This window comes from Microtus pennsylvanicus, chromosome X, assembly GCF_037038515.1.
Source record: "Microtus pennsylvanicus isolate mMicPen1 chromosome X, mMicPen1.hap1, whole genome shotgun sequence".
Taxonomy (NCBI): Eukaryota; Metazoa; Chordata; class Mammalia; order Rodentia; family Cricetidae; genus Microtus; species Microtus pennsylvanicus.
In genome coordinates this window covers 115,125,599-115,141,628 of record NC_134601.1, presented here as the reverse complement: position 1 = coordinate 115,141,628, position 16,030 = coordinate 115,125,599, and the positions used below count along the sequence as shown (strand labels likewise).

Below are 16,030 nucleotides of genomic sequence, written 5' to 3'. Positions count from 1 at the left end.
ATCACTCCATGGTGGTATCTTCAACCAATTAGAGGTTAAAAGCCTTTCTCAACTGGGCATACTGTGGAAATGCAGAAAATGGGTGTTGGTTTTTACAGTTCTCTTGAGGATGGCTCTTCTAGATACCAAAATAGAAGGTGAGCACACATAGTGGATAAATGAGGGCATCAAGGCTTTCCTCAGATCAAAGGAAGCAATGGTTTTGTTGTGTTTATGTGTATGGGTGTTTTGCCTGCATGTATGTATATGCACAATGCATTGCAGTGCCCAACGAGACCAGAAGAGGGCATTGAAACCCCTGGGACTGGTGTTACTGATAACTGTGAGCTGACATGTGTGTTCTAGAAATTGAGCCTGTGTTCTCTGTAAGAGCAGTCAGTGCTTTTAACCACTGAATCATCTCTCTAGTCCCAGTGGAGACAATTGTTGTCCATAGCTCCAAGGATACAGACTAGGACATAGTAGAGGTCCCATATTTGGTGAGTAAATGAACTGTTCAGAGAATTATACAGTGTTTGTGATCACTGCCAGTCACTATGTGAGTTCATCCTCAATTCTCTAGACTTGTCTACCAAGTGTTAGTTCTCTTCCTATTCATTCACATATTTCTAATGACCTTAGAAAAGATACTATCTCATTTTTACTTTCTTGAACTTCAACAGCCAAAGTATACAACTTACCCAGACATTTTTCTCTTTCTTCTCGTCTCTCTTTGGCTAATCTTTGTCTCTCATCTGATTTTAAAAATCCATCCATGCCTATGAGATAGAAAACATGATTTTCAGTATTTTATTTGTCTTTATCTATTGAGTGCTAGAGATGGTTGGGTATATGATCCTGGGCATAGATATAAAAAGTATTATTCATTGTCACCAATTCATTTCAAGGAACTCACTTCCCATCAAACATTCTCAGCCAGTCCTAACAACTCAGGGGCAGTAGTCATGGCTTCCACATGTGTTTGCCAATGAGTGGTGCAGTGGTGCTGACAACAGCCCTTTAGTTAATTCTTGTCCCAAGGCCTGGCCCTGGGGGGGGGTCAGAAATGCAATTAAATGACACAGAAATCTAGCAGTGTGCAGAGAAGCTCACCAGTCCTATTCTAATCTGGCTTTCAGGTCCAGGGAAGAATAATTTAGGAGAGAGGAAAAGCCAAAAGGTGAATATGATTTTGGATATCAATTATTATACAGAAAGAAAAAGATTTAATTTTCTGAAATAAGTCCATTGTGAATACATACAAGCACCTCAGGAGAGTACTGTAAAATGTTATCCTCAAGTTTTAGTTCTTCCAAGTTTGCTTTGGTGTCAATCTTAATATCTGAGAACTACACAGAAAAAAATGAAAATAATATACTCCTATATATTTATCATCCAAATATCTGTAACAAATAAGATGAAACAAGTAACAGCTACCCAAAAAATGTCCAGGAACTATCCCTGCATCTCCATATCTCCATCCCATTCCCCACAAGGCCCTAAAGGGTTTTCTAAATTCAAGTTTAAATAAATAAATAAATAAATAAATAAATAAATAAATAAATAAATAAGGGCCGTTTAAGTTTAGAATAATTTATTGTATTAGCTTAAGCATGCCATTTTGGAGAAACAAGCTTTCTTTCTTTTTTTTAAAGATTTATTTATTTAATATGTATACAACATTCCTTCCGTGTATGCTTGCATTCCAGAAGAGGGCACCAGATCTCATTATAGATGGCTGTGAGCCACCACCCTATGATTGTTGGGAATTGAACTCAGGACCTCTGGAAGAGTAGTCAGTGCTCTTAACCTCTGAGCCATCTCTCCAGCCCACAAGCTTTATTTCTAATGCAACCACATTCCCAGTATCTGGGCCCTTCTTCTCTGGGAACATCATACCAACTTCATATGGGAATACTAGTTTTCTTGCCATAGCAATATGCACTTCTAGTGCCTTTTCTATTTGTTATTCGAGAGATGGTCAAAGAAGCCAGGCCTACTGTGTAGGTACTGGAGATATAGGTAGGGAATGACACGACAAATTGAACTGTCATGATTTCCAACATATATTTGGTTTTGCAGTATAAATTATGTATCAGGATATTAAAGCTCAAGAGACTAGTACTAGAAAAATATAACACTCGACACAAGTGACACTATCCATTATTATTATTATTATATATTATATGTAAATATATAATATTATTATTCATTTTTAGTCAATTCTTAATTATTATAAGATTGCCAACAATATGAATGTCATCATGAATTTTTTTTTCTTTCTTTTTTTTCTTTTTTTCGAGACCGGGTTTCTCTGCAGTTTTGGAGCCTGTCCTGGAACTAGCTCTTGTAGACCAGGCTGGCCTCAAACTCACAGAGGTCCACCTGCCTCTGCCTCCCAAGTACTGGGATTAAAGGCATGTGCCACCACCGCCCAGCTTGTCATCATGGATTTAAAGACCCAGCTCCAACTCATTCCAGGCTACCCACAATGTGTCTCTTTCCAGTTTGACCTCAGCATCCCCCCCCCCCCCCCCCGCACATCGTCTAGCTTACATTGCCTTTCTCGTCTTCTACCACCACTAATACTGTCGTCTTTTTAACCTCACCCACCTTCAAGATTCCAAGATCCATGATGACCCATGCTCCATACAATTGGTGAAGCCCTTAATTCATTGTTTCCTAAACAGATCTCTGTAACTTGGCCTCTCTGGCAGCCTCCAGAGCTACATATAACTAGGATTGCTCTAGGTTTGACCAGTTTCAACTACCACCTCTTTCTCAGTGTCTCCAAGACACAGAGATACACACAGTGTTGTAAGGAAGCCATGAAGTTAGTGCTAGAGGAATAAGAAGAAAACATGAGATATTTTTTTTTGGTTTTTCGAGACAGGGCTTCTTTGTGGCTTTGGAGCCTGTCCTGGAACTAGCTCTGTAGACCAGGTTGGTCTCGAACTCACAGAGATCCGCCTGCCTCTGCCTCCCGAGTGCTGGGATTAAAGGCATGCACCACCATCGCCCGGCTAGATCCTTTTTATCTTAAAACACTTTTAGGCTTTAGTCTCTACCTTAAGTTCCATTGGTATGAATTTGTTTTGTCTGAGGAACTGTTAAAAAATAAAAAAAGCGCAGGGGGCCTGATCTGATGCAGCCACCAGCACCCATACCAATGTGCCTACCTAAGCTGGACCCGTCTTCATCAGTACACCGCACCACAATCTTGATGATAACAAGTCTGCTTATAATCTGAGGCAAGTCTGGGGACTTATCAAAATGTTCTTCAATTAGAAAAAGAAAAGACAAATATTGGAAAGAAAAAAAATGGTCAAAAAGCTGAAACTGCCAATAATGCCTTGAGGCTTTACATGGCTTTTCCACAGACATGTACGATCTCAGGCTGCCCTCTTGTGGACATATGTAAGAGGCACAAATTTCTCTTCCAGAAAATGTTTATGATCAGGGCCACCATCAGCAGCTTCATCATAATAAGAGGTGACAATCAAGCTGTTACTATGGACCAATTGCAGCCAGGCATGGTGATAGCACATGCCTTTAAACTCAGTCCTTAAGAAGTAAAGGCATAAGCATTATTTGTTTCTCAAACTGATAATTTGGAGTTATTTACTCAGCTTTATATTAGAGACTGATGCTGGGTATAAAATGGGTGAAAGCCGTAGGACTCTGGGAAGAACTTAGGTTCCTCCTGGTTTAAGCAAGCAATTCAGCTTTGTCTCACTGATAGCAAACAGCCCAACATGGGTAATCTGCGATCTTTGTGCTATCCATTTGGCAGTCATGAACTACACATAACTATTTAAATGTAAAGTAATCCAAATTAAGTACAAGTTTAGGTTGTGGGTGTAACTCATTGGTGAAATGATGGCTTAGCATGTGCAAGACCCTGGGTTCAATCCTTGATACCCCAAACAAACAAATATGAGTTCAGTTCCTAGGTCATATCACACATTAGGCACTCCATGGGCATACTGTATTGCACAGGAATTGTTGAGAAGCCTGGCAGTTCACTCCTGTGATTCTCCCCCCTCAAGTTAAGTGACTCTGGGTCAGATGAAGAAAAGGAATATGTGAGTTCAATCAGGATTGAAGTTTCACTGGATGTTGTGGTTTGAATGAGAATGGCCCCATAGGATCATATATTTAAATGCCTGATTCCAGTTACTAGAACTGTTAGGGAAGGAATAGATGTGTCCTTGATAGAGGAGGTTTACCACTGGGGGTGGGCTTTGAGGTTTCAAAATCCCACACTAGGCTCAGTTTCTCTGTCTTTCTGTCTGTCTCTCTTTCTACTTGCTGCTTGTGGATCAGGATATAAAGCTCTCAACTACTGCTCTAGTGTCATGCGTGACTGCTTCCCACCATGATGATCATATACGAACTCTCTGAAACTGAAAGCAAGTTTCCAATTAAATGCTTTATGAGTTTCCCTGGTCGTGGTGTCTCTTCACATCAATAGAACAGTAACTATGACACTACGTAAGACACCTAAGGTCCCAACTCCCCTTTCTTCCTCAAAGCATATGTCTCTCCTATTTAATGGGACAAATATTTCAAAAACATCCCATTTAAGGAAAAGGTAAATAACTCATCTCCAGCTTCTACATTTTGACTACTGACAAACTTCCAGAAGCTGACAAGAGACCTCTACAGTCATCTTAAGGTCAGGAGAGACAGAAAATAAATAAAATGTCCGTGGATTTTATCAGATACTACCAATAATAAAACAGCTAAATTTAAGCCAGAGGAACCATGGGAGATTACCATGAACACCAACATCAGGAAATGTTTTCTAAAGGAATGATAATACTCAAGGATTTAATTCCAAAAGTCAGTCTTCCTGTGTTACCTAAAACCCTCTATTGTTTTCAGATTCAATCATCCTTTATCCTACTGTGCTAACATGTGGACATTTATTTTCTCTCTTTTGAAACAACCAGAGACACAATTTTTATCCTGTAAGCCCCCATGAGAACAGGTGGCTAACAGAACCATGCTCATTGGGGGTTATGAGGGCAGGGGTAATAGGATGTTACCTCTAACATATAGACAGCTATAATGGGCAGGGAAGAGGGTCCTTGGGGTGATAGAAATGTTCTCTATTTTGACTGCATTAATACCAACACATCGGTTGTGACATTATATTATAGTTTGGAGATCTCTCTGCAATATTTTCCATAACTGCATGTAAATCAACAATGACCTCAAAATAGAGACATTTAACTTTGAAGAAAACAAATCTGGCCCAAGGATAGACCCAACCCAAAGATACACTATTAGTTGGAATAGCTTCCAGTTATCTTTGAGCTGCAGCAACACATTATTAAAAACTCATTTTGAAATGAACTTTATTAGTCTGAAGCACTCTACTAGAATATTAATGAGTTAATAATAGTCAATTATTCATGAAACTAGTAAGAACTATTATTGAAATTCAAAGTTTCTAAGCGAAGCCATCGGTTTTGTTTTAAAAACTTGATTAAACAAGTGAATTTTATTTTATTCTTTATTTGGGCTTTTTGAGAAAGGATCTTGCTATGTAGCCAAGACTGGCCTCAGTCAAAATCATGGCATTCCTCCTCCGTCAGCCTTTAGGTTACTGGGATTACAGGCATATATATGTATTACCAGATCTCTCTAGGCCCTGGAGACCATATTTTTATTTATTGTTCTCATAACCCACTTCTCACCTGTTATAATCATCTGAATTGGCTTAAATGCTTTTCAATGGTGCTGAGAAATCAATAATACCATCAAAAGTACTTCTTTCAAGGAAGATTTAATAAATTTATATTATGAATGAAGTAGGTCAGCCAGGTATTGTGGTACACACCTTTAATCACGGCACATAGGAGACAGAGGCAGGTAGATTTCTGTCAGCCTAGTCTACAAATTGAGTTCCAGGACAGCCAAGGCTGTTGTTATACAGTGAAATCCTGTCTCAAAAAAGAAAAAAAAATGAAGCAGACTTAGAACATTAAAGCTCAAAACTCACTACTATCATGAATATATAGATATTCAGGTATTAAAATATATATTTTTAAATGTATATTAACAATCTGGATGTGATAGCACATCTCTTTAATCCTAGGCCCTGGGAGGCTGAGGAGAAGTGCTGTGAGTTTGAGTCCAGCTTGGTCTACACAGTGACTTTCAGGCCAGCCAGGGATACATAGTGAGATTCTGTCTCAAAAAAAAAATGTACATGAACACAAAAATGTTCTTGAAAAAAATGGAGGAACACCAAGGCAAATCCTATATAGTTTTTGAGGCAGGGCAATAGCGCAAGCACAAGCAAGCTCATGCAAACTCACAATGAGTAGGCAAAATTGGCCAAGACAACCTGTCAGGGGTCCAAAAGCATGGTAACTAATGACACAGGCTCCTAGCCAATCACAACATACCAGCAGCAACCGCCAGTTTCAAAGTTCCTGTGGCAGCTGAATTTCCCTGACCCCATAAAAAAAAACCCAACCTGTTTACAATAAAGAGCAGCTTCAGTACTAAAATCTCCCTGAGTGTGAGAGGTCTTCTCATCCCCTGCCCCGCCCCTTGGGAAACAGGGACCGCATAAGGCAGCAGCAACAGGCCACCAAAAACTACAACTGGTGCCTCACCTGTATGAACCCTTTTCTTTTGCTCTCTTTTTGTGTCCTCCTTACCCTCTTTTGGTCATTTTTCTTTCTTGCTTGTTGTCCTGGCTCCTGTCCCCATCCTGATTCTCCACCAGTGTCTTGAGTTCACCCCCTTTGGCTGTTTATGGTAAGTTGACCCCTATTTTCCTTTTCTAAGCCCTTGGTAAGTTGGGTCTTTCTTTCCTATCCCTACATTTTCTTTCCTTTCCCGTTTGTCATCCTGGTTAGAAACTCTCCATCATAACCCAGTTCGTCCCAGTACTTCCACATAAGGGCTGACCACCCAGGAGCAATAAAGGTCTTTTTCACCTGGAGACACTGTGTGAGCATATGGCCATGGCCTAACAAACCACAGAAGTCCCTCACTATAAGCAGCACACTAAGTCTGGAAACACTGCTTTCCCTTTCCTTTCAGTCCTTGTCCTTGCATGGACTCCCTCCCAGCCTGAGAGCAACTGACAACTTTTGCCCGGGGCCACTCTCCAGGATTATCTGAAGGCTCGCTTGCTTTACTGGGAGTCCCAAGCATTCCTTGGAGTGTGGACTGTTGAACTTCCTCTCCTAGTCTCTCTTCTCAACTAATCCAGTTACGTGACCACCTATTAAAGAACCATCAGGGTGGTGGCTGGTCTCTTAATTTATGGAAAGGCTTTGGCCATTCGACTGTGGTTGAATCCCCTTTCCTTTCTGGAATTGGAAGTAGCCTCAGATGGGGGCTACTTCCATTAGTTTGACCCTTTTCTCTATACCCTGTCATGGGCAACCTTCCAACATATCGTTAATTTGATGGAGCCACCACAAAGCCTTTCTGCTCCTTGTCATCCAAGGAACCCCCTCCCACTGTATCTATTTTTGGGAAGATATTCAGCCCTCTGTCCCTATGGAGGCTGGAAATAGGCCCACGGCAATGTCACCTGTCCCCAAGTCTCCCCCTCAGAGTGACCTGCAATTGCCTCCCACAAACAGCTAACCCCACCAATCCTTTTGCCGTCCCTGTCAATGTGGGCCCCAATGCTGCCACTCAACCTTGGGTCCCTACTCCTCAACTGTGAGTCCCTACTCCAATTGCGGATTTGGCCCTAATTAGAAAGGCAGCTAATGAGTCTGGCCCTGATTCCCCTTATTTTGAGCAGGTATTTAGATAATGAGCCATGCAGCTTCAAACCCATTACAACTGGTACCCCATGTTGAAGGCAGTCCTTCACCCTTCAGTTTTGCTGCAACGGCACTCAGCCTATGATGATAGGGCAGAGACCTAAGCAAGCCCATATAAACTTACAATTTGAACTTAATATCACCCTCGACATGCTTACTGGCCGTGGACAATATACTGATCTTGCATCACAATCCATGGTTGGCCTGCATGCCTATTTCCAACAAGCGTCTGACTTAGTCTTCAAGGCCCTTAAATTTTGTAGGCCCCAGTACAGTGTAAGCTATTTCTTCAATCTTGTCCAGCAGGCTGCAGAACAATTTCCTAATTTTTTTTTGTTTTGCTTTTGGTTTTTCCGAGACAGGGTTTCTCTGTGGTTTTGGAGCCTGTCCTGGAACTAGCTCTTGTAGACCAGACTGGTCTCGAACTCACAGAGATCTGTCTGCCTCTGCCTCCCGAGTGCTGGGATTAAAGGCATGTGCTACCACCGCCCGGCAATTTCCTAAATTTTTGACCCATGTCACCAATGCTGTCGAAAAATGTGTCCCATCTGGGCCTACCAAGGATATCCTTATTAAACAGCTAATCTAGGAGGGGCTCAATACCATCATGCATAATTCCATCGCACCTGTTAGAAATGAAGATATTTGTAAGTGGGTCTCAGTCGCCCATGATATTGATACACAGAACGGGATCATTTCTGCCCTTATGGCTTCCATCAATGCCTTGGTTAATGCCAAACTTGACAAGAATGATAATTCCACCCCTCCAGACCATAATTGCTGGGAATTGGACATTCTGTCCACTTAGTAGGGATTATCCCAGGGCTTGTCCAAAGACCAAATTCCCTTAATGCCAAAAGGGCTATCACTGGGTATGAGACTGGAGAAGCTCCCAACAACAGCCTTTAAACTCCAAACAGGGCAACCCTCAGCCCGGCAAGTAAAATGAACCACTGACCCAGCAAAATCAAGTCTTTGGATCCTCCTCATTTTTCCTCACTCTCCCATGATGACCATTTTTCTGGATGGTAAATCTGTTAAAGAATTGGTAAATACTGGGGCCGATGCCACCATCATCTCATCAATGATGCCAAAGCCTCCCACACTTGAAGTTCAAGGATGGCCCCACCATTACTGGGGTGGGTGATAACTCCACCTCTAAGACCCACTGTTCACCCAGTTCATTGGAAGGCCTTAGATGTTAACCAAGGCAGATTCCACCCTATTGTGTCAGGTGCGCCACCCCCCCCCCCCCCCGCCCAGTACTCTTTAGGGATAGGACCTTTAGGAAGAAATGGGCACTGTCCTTATTACTGATGATAAAGCACTTTATGAGGATATAATGCCACATGACAATTCAGGTCACTAAGGGCAACAGTCCTGTTGCCCTCACTATACAGGGCCTAACCTCCAACTCTAAGGGCCACTGATCATCATTCTAATATAGTCATCCCACAACCTGTAGCCTTAAATTGGCTCACAAAGAAAATAGTATGGATGGATCTGTGGCCTATTGTTTTTCCCAAATTATCAGCTTTAAAAGATTTGGTTAAGGAGCAACTTTCCCTCAGTCATATTGAACCATCCCATAGCAGGTTCAATACTCCAACATTTGTTATTAAGAAAGTCAGGCAAATGCCATCTGTTACAAGACTTGAGACAAATTAATGCACTAATGGAAAAAATGGGGTCCCCCCCAGGTGGGCTTGGCACATCCAGGTGCTATCTCCCAGGGATGGCACATTTTAGTAATAGACATTAAGGACTGTTTTTTCTCAATACTGCTGACACCACAAGATAAAGAGTGGTTTGCCTTTACAGTTTGGGAGCCTTATGTACATAAACCTGCACAACTTTACCAATGGAAAATCCTATTGCAGGGCATGAAAATCAGTCCCCTAATTTGTCAAATATATGTGCAACAAGTCCTAAAAATATTCCTCATGACATATTGGTAATCCACTATATGGATATCTTATTTTCCCACCCACACCGAAAAAAGGATTAAAAAAATTCTACCCCAAATATTAGATAATTTAAAGACTCTTCGCATAGCCTCGGAAAAATACAATGAGTACCCCTTTTTCTTTCTTGGGGTATCAGATTAGTTAGAAATATGTCTACTCAGTGTCTCCATTGAGGTGCACCCAAGGTATTCTTTTTTTTAAAGATTTATTTATTTATTGTGTATACAACATTCCTTCCATGTATGCTTGCATGCCAGAAGAGGGCACCAGATCTCATTACAGATGGCTGTGAGCCACCATGTGGTTGCTGGGAATTGAACTCAGGACCTCTGGAAGAGTAGTCAGTGCTCTTAACCTCTGAGCCATCTCTCCAGCTCCCTACCCAAGGTATTCTTATGTTAAATTCCAGGAATTATGTGGCACTGTTAATTGGCTCAAACAATTTCTCCCTATTCCTGATGAAGAAATGAGAGGTTTGCTTTCCCTACTGGAGGGCCATTTCTTTCCTTCCAACATTGTAACCTTGACAGAGGAAGCTAAGGGGGTGTTAACAAAGGTTAGCGAGTTTGTTTATTCTGCCTCCCTACAATGGTATCACCCAAATGCTTCTTTAATGGCACTTGTCCTATGGACAGGAAATAGAGTCCTGATGTTCTCTGGCAATATGTCCCCCTAATGTGAATACATTTAGCTCATTCAAAATTAGGGTTCCTTACCTCCAAATTTGATATAGCCTTCATTATTGCCTGCAGGGCACGAATGACTGTGAGGAAAATACTGAGACAGGAGCCAGACAAAATCATACTCCCCTTCTCCATACAAAATGCTCAGTCCTTATGGACAGATGCTCTCAATTTTCAACAAATGATGACAGGTTTTCCTGGCATGCTGGATAATCATTTCCCTCGGGACAGACAACTTTCTGCCCTCCCCTTTAAGAATTAAAAATAAAAAATTATGCCACACCATCAAAAAATGCCATTCCCCACACCGCTATAGCCTTATAGATGCCAATAAAACTAATTTTGGATTGATAATAATGAAAGTTAATCTTATGGAAAGGGCCTATACCCAACCAAATCCTGGAGCAGTACAACTAAAAGAGTTATTTGCAGTCCTCAAGGTATTGGAAATGACTCAATCAGAAACCGTAAATATTTTCTTAGATATCTGCTATGTCACATAAGCATGCAAAATACTATCTTTTGCAAAATTAAAGTCCCAAAAGGATCCCATCTCCAAAACCAAGCAAATTATTCAAGACTTATTACAGTCCAGAGGACACCCCTGGCACATATACCACATCAGATCACATACAAGGCTGCCAGAAATGCTAGCCACAGGTAACCACAGGGTAGATACCTAATTATGACTATGACAATGTTCTTGCCTTTGCTGGAACCGGCTAGGCTCCTCCATCAGCAATCCCATTTGTCCCCTCAAAATTTGCACAAGCTTTTATCTGATTTACCCTTGTCCAGCTGTAAACATTTAGCTATAACTTGCAACACATTTGCCCCACTGGGACCTCTGAATAAGGCAGGCATAAACCTCAGAAAGCAAAAAGGATCCTCACCAACCCTTGGTAGAGGTCCCTTCAAAAATAATTTCTGGCCTTTGAGGAGGAGGGCCTTAGTCCTGCTTATAAACACTGGGCTTCCCTCCCCAGAGAAATTCCACTCCCACTAGTAAGATGGAGGGTTCCCCTAAGGTCTGGCAACCATCTGCCCCCTGTTAACATGAGGGCAAGGTAGGTATGTGCGTGTGTTTCCAAAGAATCAAATCAAACCAATATGGGTGCCGAGTCAAGATAACTGGCCAGCCACAGACCAGGAGAACATACCATCCCAGACGTTTCGCACTCCACTAATGCTACTGTCCTACAAAAACTGAACTGCCCATATTCTAGGATCATTGTATTCCTCATATCTGGTCATTTGTTGTTAGGGGGAAAGGAATTTATTCATTTGGATGAGAGCAACCAGGGCTAATGATTCAATACACCCTAACAAATTTTTCTACTACAATGGAACCTTTAAGGGCAATAAACTATTTGAGGACTATGTCCAAATAGCACCAAAACCAAATTTTACTTTCAAAGGCACGCCCATCTGTTGTCAAGCCCCTCTTTTTCCTTTTACTAACCAATACAAGCACAACAAATATAAACTGTACAAGCTTCTGCATGCTATGTTGCCTGCTGAAATCCTAAAGAAGCCTCTCATGTGGTCCTGGTATATATTCCCATATTCTTTTTTTTTTGTTTTTCGAGACAGGGTTTCTCTGTAGCTTTGGAGCTTGTCCTGGAACTTGCTCTGTAGACCAGGCTGGTCTCGAACTCACAGAGATCCACCTGCCTCTGCCTCCCGAGTGCTGGGATTAAAGGCGTGGGCCACCACCGCCCGGCATATTCCCACATTCTTATGGGCGCCTGTTGTCAGTGTTATCCATTATCACAAGGTAGAGCTTATGAGTTCCACTAGAATAAAGAGAGACTTTGGAATAACTACAACAATCACCAGAGACCTCTTGTGATATTGGGTTCCCCTCTGTATGCTGTGAATATCATTGGTTAATAAAGGAACTGCTTTGGGCCTATATCAAGCTATAGGAGAACAGAGCTGGGAAGAAGGGATGGAACTAAAAGGAATGCTGGGAGAAAGGAGGTGCAGTCAGGTAGAGCCATGGAGCTGCTGCCGGAGAATGACATGCTGAAACTTTGCTGGTAGGCCATGATATTCAGATTAATAGAAATGGGTTAAATTAATATGTAAGAGTTAGCCAATAAGAAGCTAGAGCTAACGGGCCAAGCAGTGATTTAATTAATACAGTTTCTGTGTGATTATTTCAGGGCTAAGTGGCTCCCTGAAACAATCTTGCTTGCGGTAGCTGGAGGAGCAGTTGCTATGGCCTCTCTTATTCAAACAGGAGCCATAGCCAATACCTTAAACACAACCATAGAACAATCAGCTGCAGTCCTCAGCACACAACAGTTAATTAATACTCACTTTCGTACGGCCATTATAATTTTACAACAAATTGATTTATTAGATGAAAAAACTTTTCACTATTTGTTTAGGGCCAATTGTGATCCTCAATTTCAGTACTTTTGCTTAATTCTACATAAAGTTTCTAGCAAGTCAGTAACTAAGAGACAGCTTATTGGGACCATGGAATCAAAAGTTTGTTAATCCTATATAACTTAAACTACATTCTCTGGCCAAGTATGGGATCACATAAAATCCCTGCTAGACCCTTCTAAACTTGTTGCATGGTGTCTTATGGGAGGGGTTGTAGTGGCTCTAATATTTCTGCTTAAGTATCTTATACAGCTAAAATCCTGACAACAGCAGGTGAGTCTGTGCAGTTTACTTCACATCTTCTCACTCCCTGCCCCTCAGAAAACGGGGACTGCACACAGGCAGCAGTAACAAGCCAACAAAAACTACAGTATTTTTGGTTTTGTTGTTGTTTTTATTGTTGGGTTTTTTTGTTTGTTTTTCAAGATGGTTTCTCTGTGTAGCTTTGGAGTCTATCCTGGAACATGCTCTGTAGACCAGGCTGGCCTCAAACTCACAGAGATCTGCCTGCCTCCGTCTCCCAGTGCTGGAATTAAAGGTATGAGCCACCACTGCTCAGCTTTGTTTTCTTTTTTCTTTTTTTTTTTTTACTGTATCATTTAGGGACTAAAGACAAAGAAAAGGTTATTTATATGTTCAGGATAGATGTAACTTTTCTTCTCAATATTTCTGATTCATGAACAGTTAATCTGTAGATGTGGAATCTGCAAACAGAAGAAAGACCAACTAACCTATGAAAAAAAAAAGAGACAATGGGGATGTTCTACGGGGAACTCACCAAGACCAGCTGGCCTGGGTCTGGAAAAGCCTGGGATAAAACCGGACTCTCTGAACATAGCAGGCAATGAGGACTACTGACAACTCAAGAACAATGGCAATGGGTTTCTGATCCTACTGCATGCACTGGCTTTGTGGGAGCCTAGGCAGTTTGGATGCTCAACTTACTAGACCTGGATGGAGGTGGGGGTTCCTTGAACTTCCCACAGGACAGGGAACCCTGATTGCTTTTAGGGCTGGGGGGGGACTTAATTGGGGGAGGGGGAGGGAAATGGGAGGCAGTGGCGGGGAAGAGACAGAAATCTTTAATAAATAAATAAATTTAATAAAAAAAGGAAAAAAAGTTATCACCACCCCTGTATAAATATGACCTTTAAATGATAATATAATTGCAAGTGATTAGGATACATCAAGTATTTGGAAACTGAAGGAGTAAGTTACAAACAATCCCACAGCAGTTTGGAATTATGATTAATAAGGTGGTATTTATTTAAAGGGAAAAAACTTACAGATCACCGTCCCAGACAACAGCCCTCTGTGCAATCAGGAAGGAGTCTAGTTGCCGGAAGTGGAGCAGGAAGTGAAGAGAGCAAGAAAGGAAGTAGCCGCTTTTTTAAAGGGAGAGAGACCATGCCCCAGTGGGCTGGTATCTCAGCGGCTACAGGCTGGAGGAGCAGAAGGACCTCCCGCAACAGGAAACCACTGGTGTTCCTCAATAGAATAACCATTATTTTACCAACATGCATGCTGCTTCATTTGAGAGCTAGCTCCTGACTCTTTGAGCTTGAAATTTAGCTTTCAAATTAGCAATGTAGTCAGCTTGTCCCAAGCCTCTAGCATAATACTCATTGTGTCTTTTTTTTAATTTTTTTTATTGAGAAAAGGAAGAAAAAAAAAACAAGTTTCCACCTCCTCCCAGCCTCCCATTTCCCTCCCCCTCCTCCCACCCTTCTCCCCCTCCTCCCACCCTTCTCCCCCTCCTCCCACTCCTCTCCCCCTCCCTCTCCAGTCCAAAGAGCAGTCAGGGTTCCCTGCCCTGTGGTAAGTCCTAGGTCCTCCCCTCTCCGTCCATATCTAGGAAGGTGAACATCCAAACTGGGTAGGCTCCCACAAAGCCAGCACATTACGTAGGATCAAAACCCAGTGCCATTGTCCTTGGCTTCTCATCAGCCCTCATTGTTCGCCATGTTCAGAGAGTCCAGTTTTAACCCATGCTTTTTCAGTCACAGTCCAGCTGGCCTTGGTGAGCTCCCAGTGTGGTGGCGCACGCCGGTAGGATTTGCTGAAGGAGGCAGAGGCAGGAGGATCACGAGTTCATTGTGTCTTAAAAAGAACTTCTGCTTCCTGTCTTACGGCCTAGAAGGCTGAGAAGAACTACGATGCTTAAAGGGGGATCTTGGGCCAAAGTAATGCACATAGTTGCCAAAACGTATTAGTTGGTACCCTTAAAATCTATGCACCTTAGTTTATATAATATACAACTTTCAAAATTCTGCAACAAAAAAAAATAGTGCTGGACAACAGTCCGTATTTTATTTGTGCTCAAAGCTACAAAGATTAACCCAGAGAATACCTGAGATATCTCAAGCTTCACTGTTGCCCTGTGAAAAAGTAGAGAGAGTCATATGTCAATGGCAGTGTCTACAGTACAGAAAATATAAGGTATGTGCATAGAAACTAAAATCACCTTTTCAAGGGCCCAGGGATTGGTTGGAGTTTCAAGGCTCATAAAAAGCAAGGCAACAGAATGTGGTGGAATATGCCTGCAATCCCAGCACTTGGAAAGTAGAGTTAGAAGTATCTGAAACTCAAGGTCATCTTCACCTATGTGGCAAATCTGAAGCCAGTGTGAGTTACATGACACCCTGTCTCCAGACAGACAAACAAATAAGCATGGAAAAAAGACCTGTTTTCACTGAAGATTTCAGAAGATAAGTGAGAAGCTAGTTTATTGTTTTCCAGGATCACTGTTAAATATGCCTTCTTCATGCCTTCAATGCCTCCACTCTGCACCAGTTCTTAGTTGCAAATGTCCAAAAGGTCGTGTTTGTTCTATAGTTTTAACACTGCTTTTGTTGGGTTATACCCCAATATGTGAAAATCTCAGCCATTTTGGCACTGAGGATTACTTTTTAGCATTCATGTGGCCTAACTATATCCCAGGTCCAAGGATTCTTAATAAATACTTAATGCTAATAGTTTCATTTCAGTCTCATATTCTATAAAGGAGAATGAGCTGAAGAAGTAGGTTGTAAAAAAAAACTGGCACTCAGAAGCATTCTTAGTTGAATCCTTTTCTTTAAATGATATATGAAAACACAACTCAAACAAGTTGTGACAGATTCTGACTAGTCCTGCAGTGCTGGGCCACAGAATTACTTCAGTGCTGTTATTTCTCCAGGAACTCTCACAATTTCCCTAG

At 41.7% G+C, this 16,030-nt stretch overlaps 1 protein-coding gene across 5 annotated transcripts in view; it reads right to left on the bottom strand.

The window, feature by feature from the left end:
• The window catches only part of Map7d2 (MAP7 domain containing 2), a 109,217-nt gene that overhangs the window by 60,047 nt on the left and 33,140 nt on the right, over positions 1–16,030 (bottom strand). For all 5 annotated transcript variants that reach the window (XM_075957210.1, XM_075957206.1, XM_075957208.1 and 2 more), the window contains exon 2: positions 681–758. In XM_075957210.1, the coding sequence (XP_075813325.1) occupies positions 681–758 (78 nt within the window). The remainder of the gene's footprint in view (positions 1–680; positions 759–16,030) is intronic.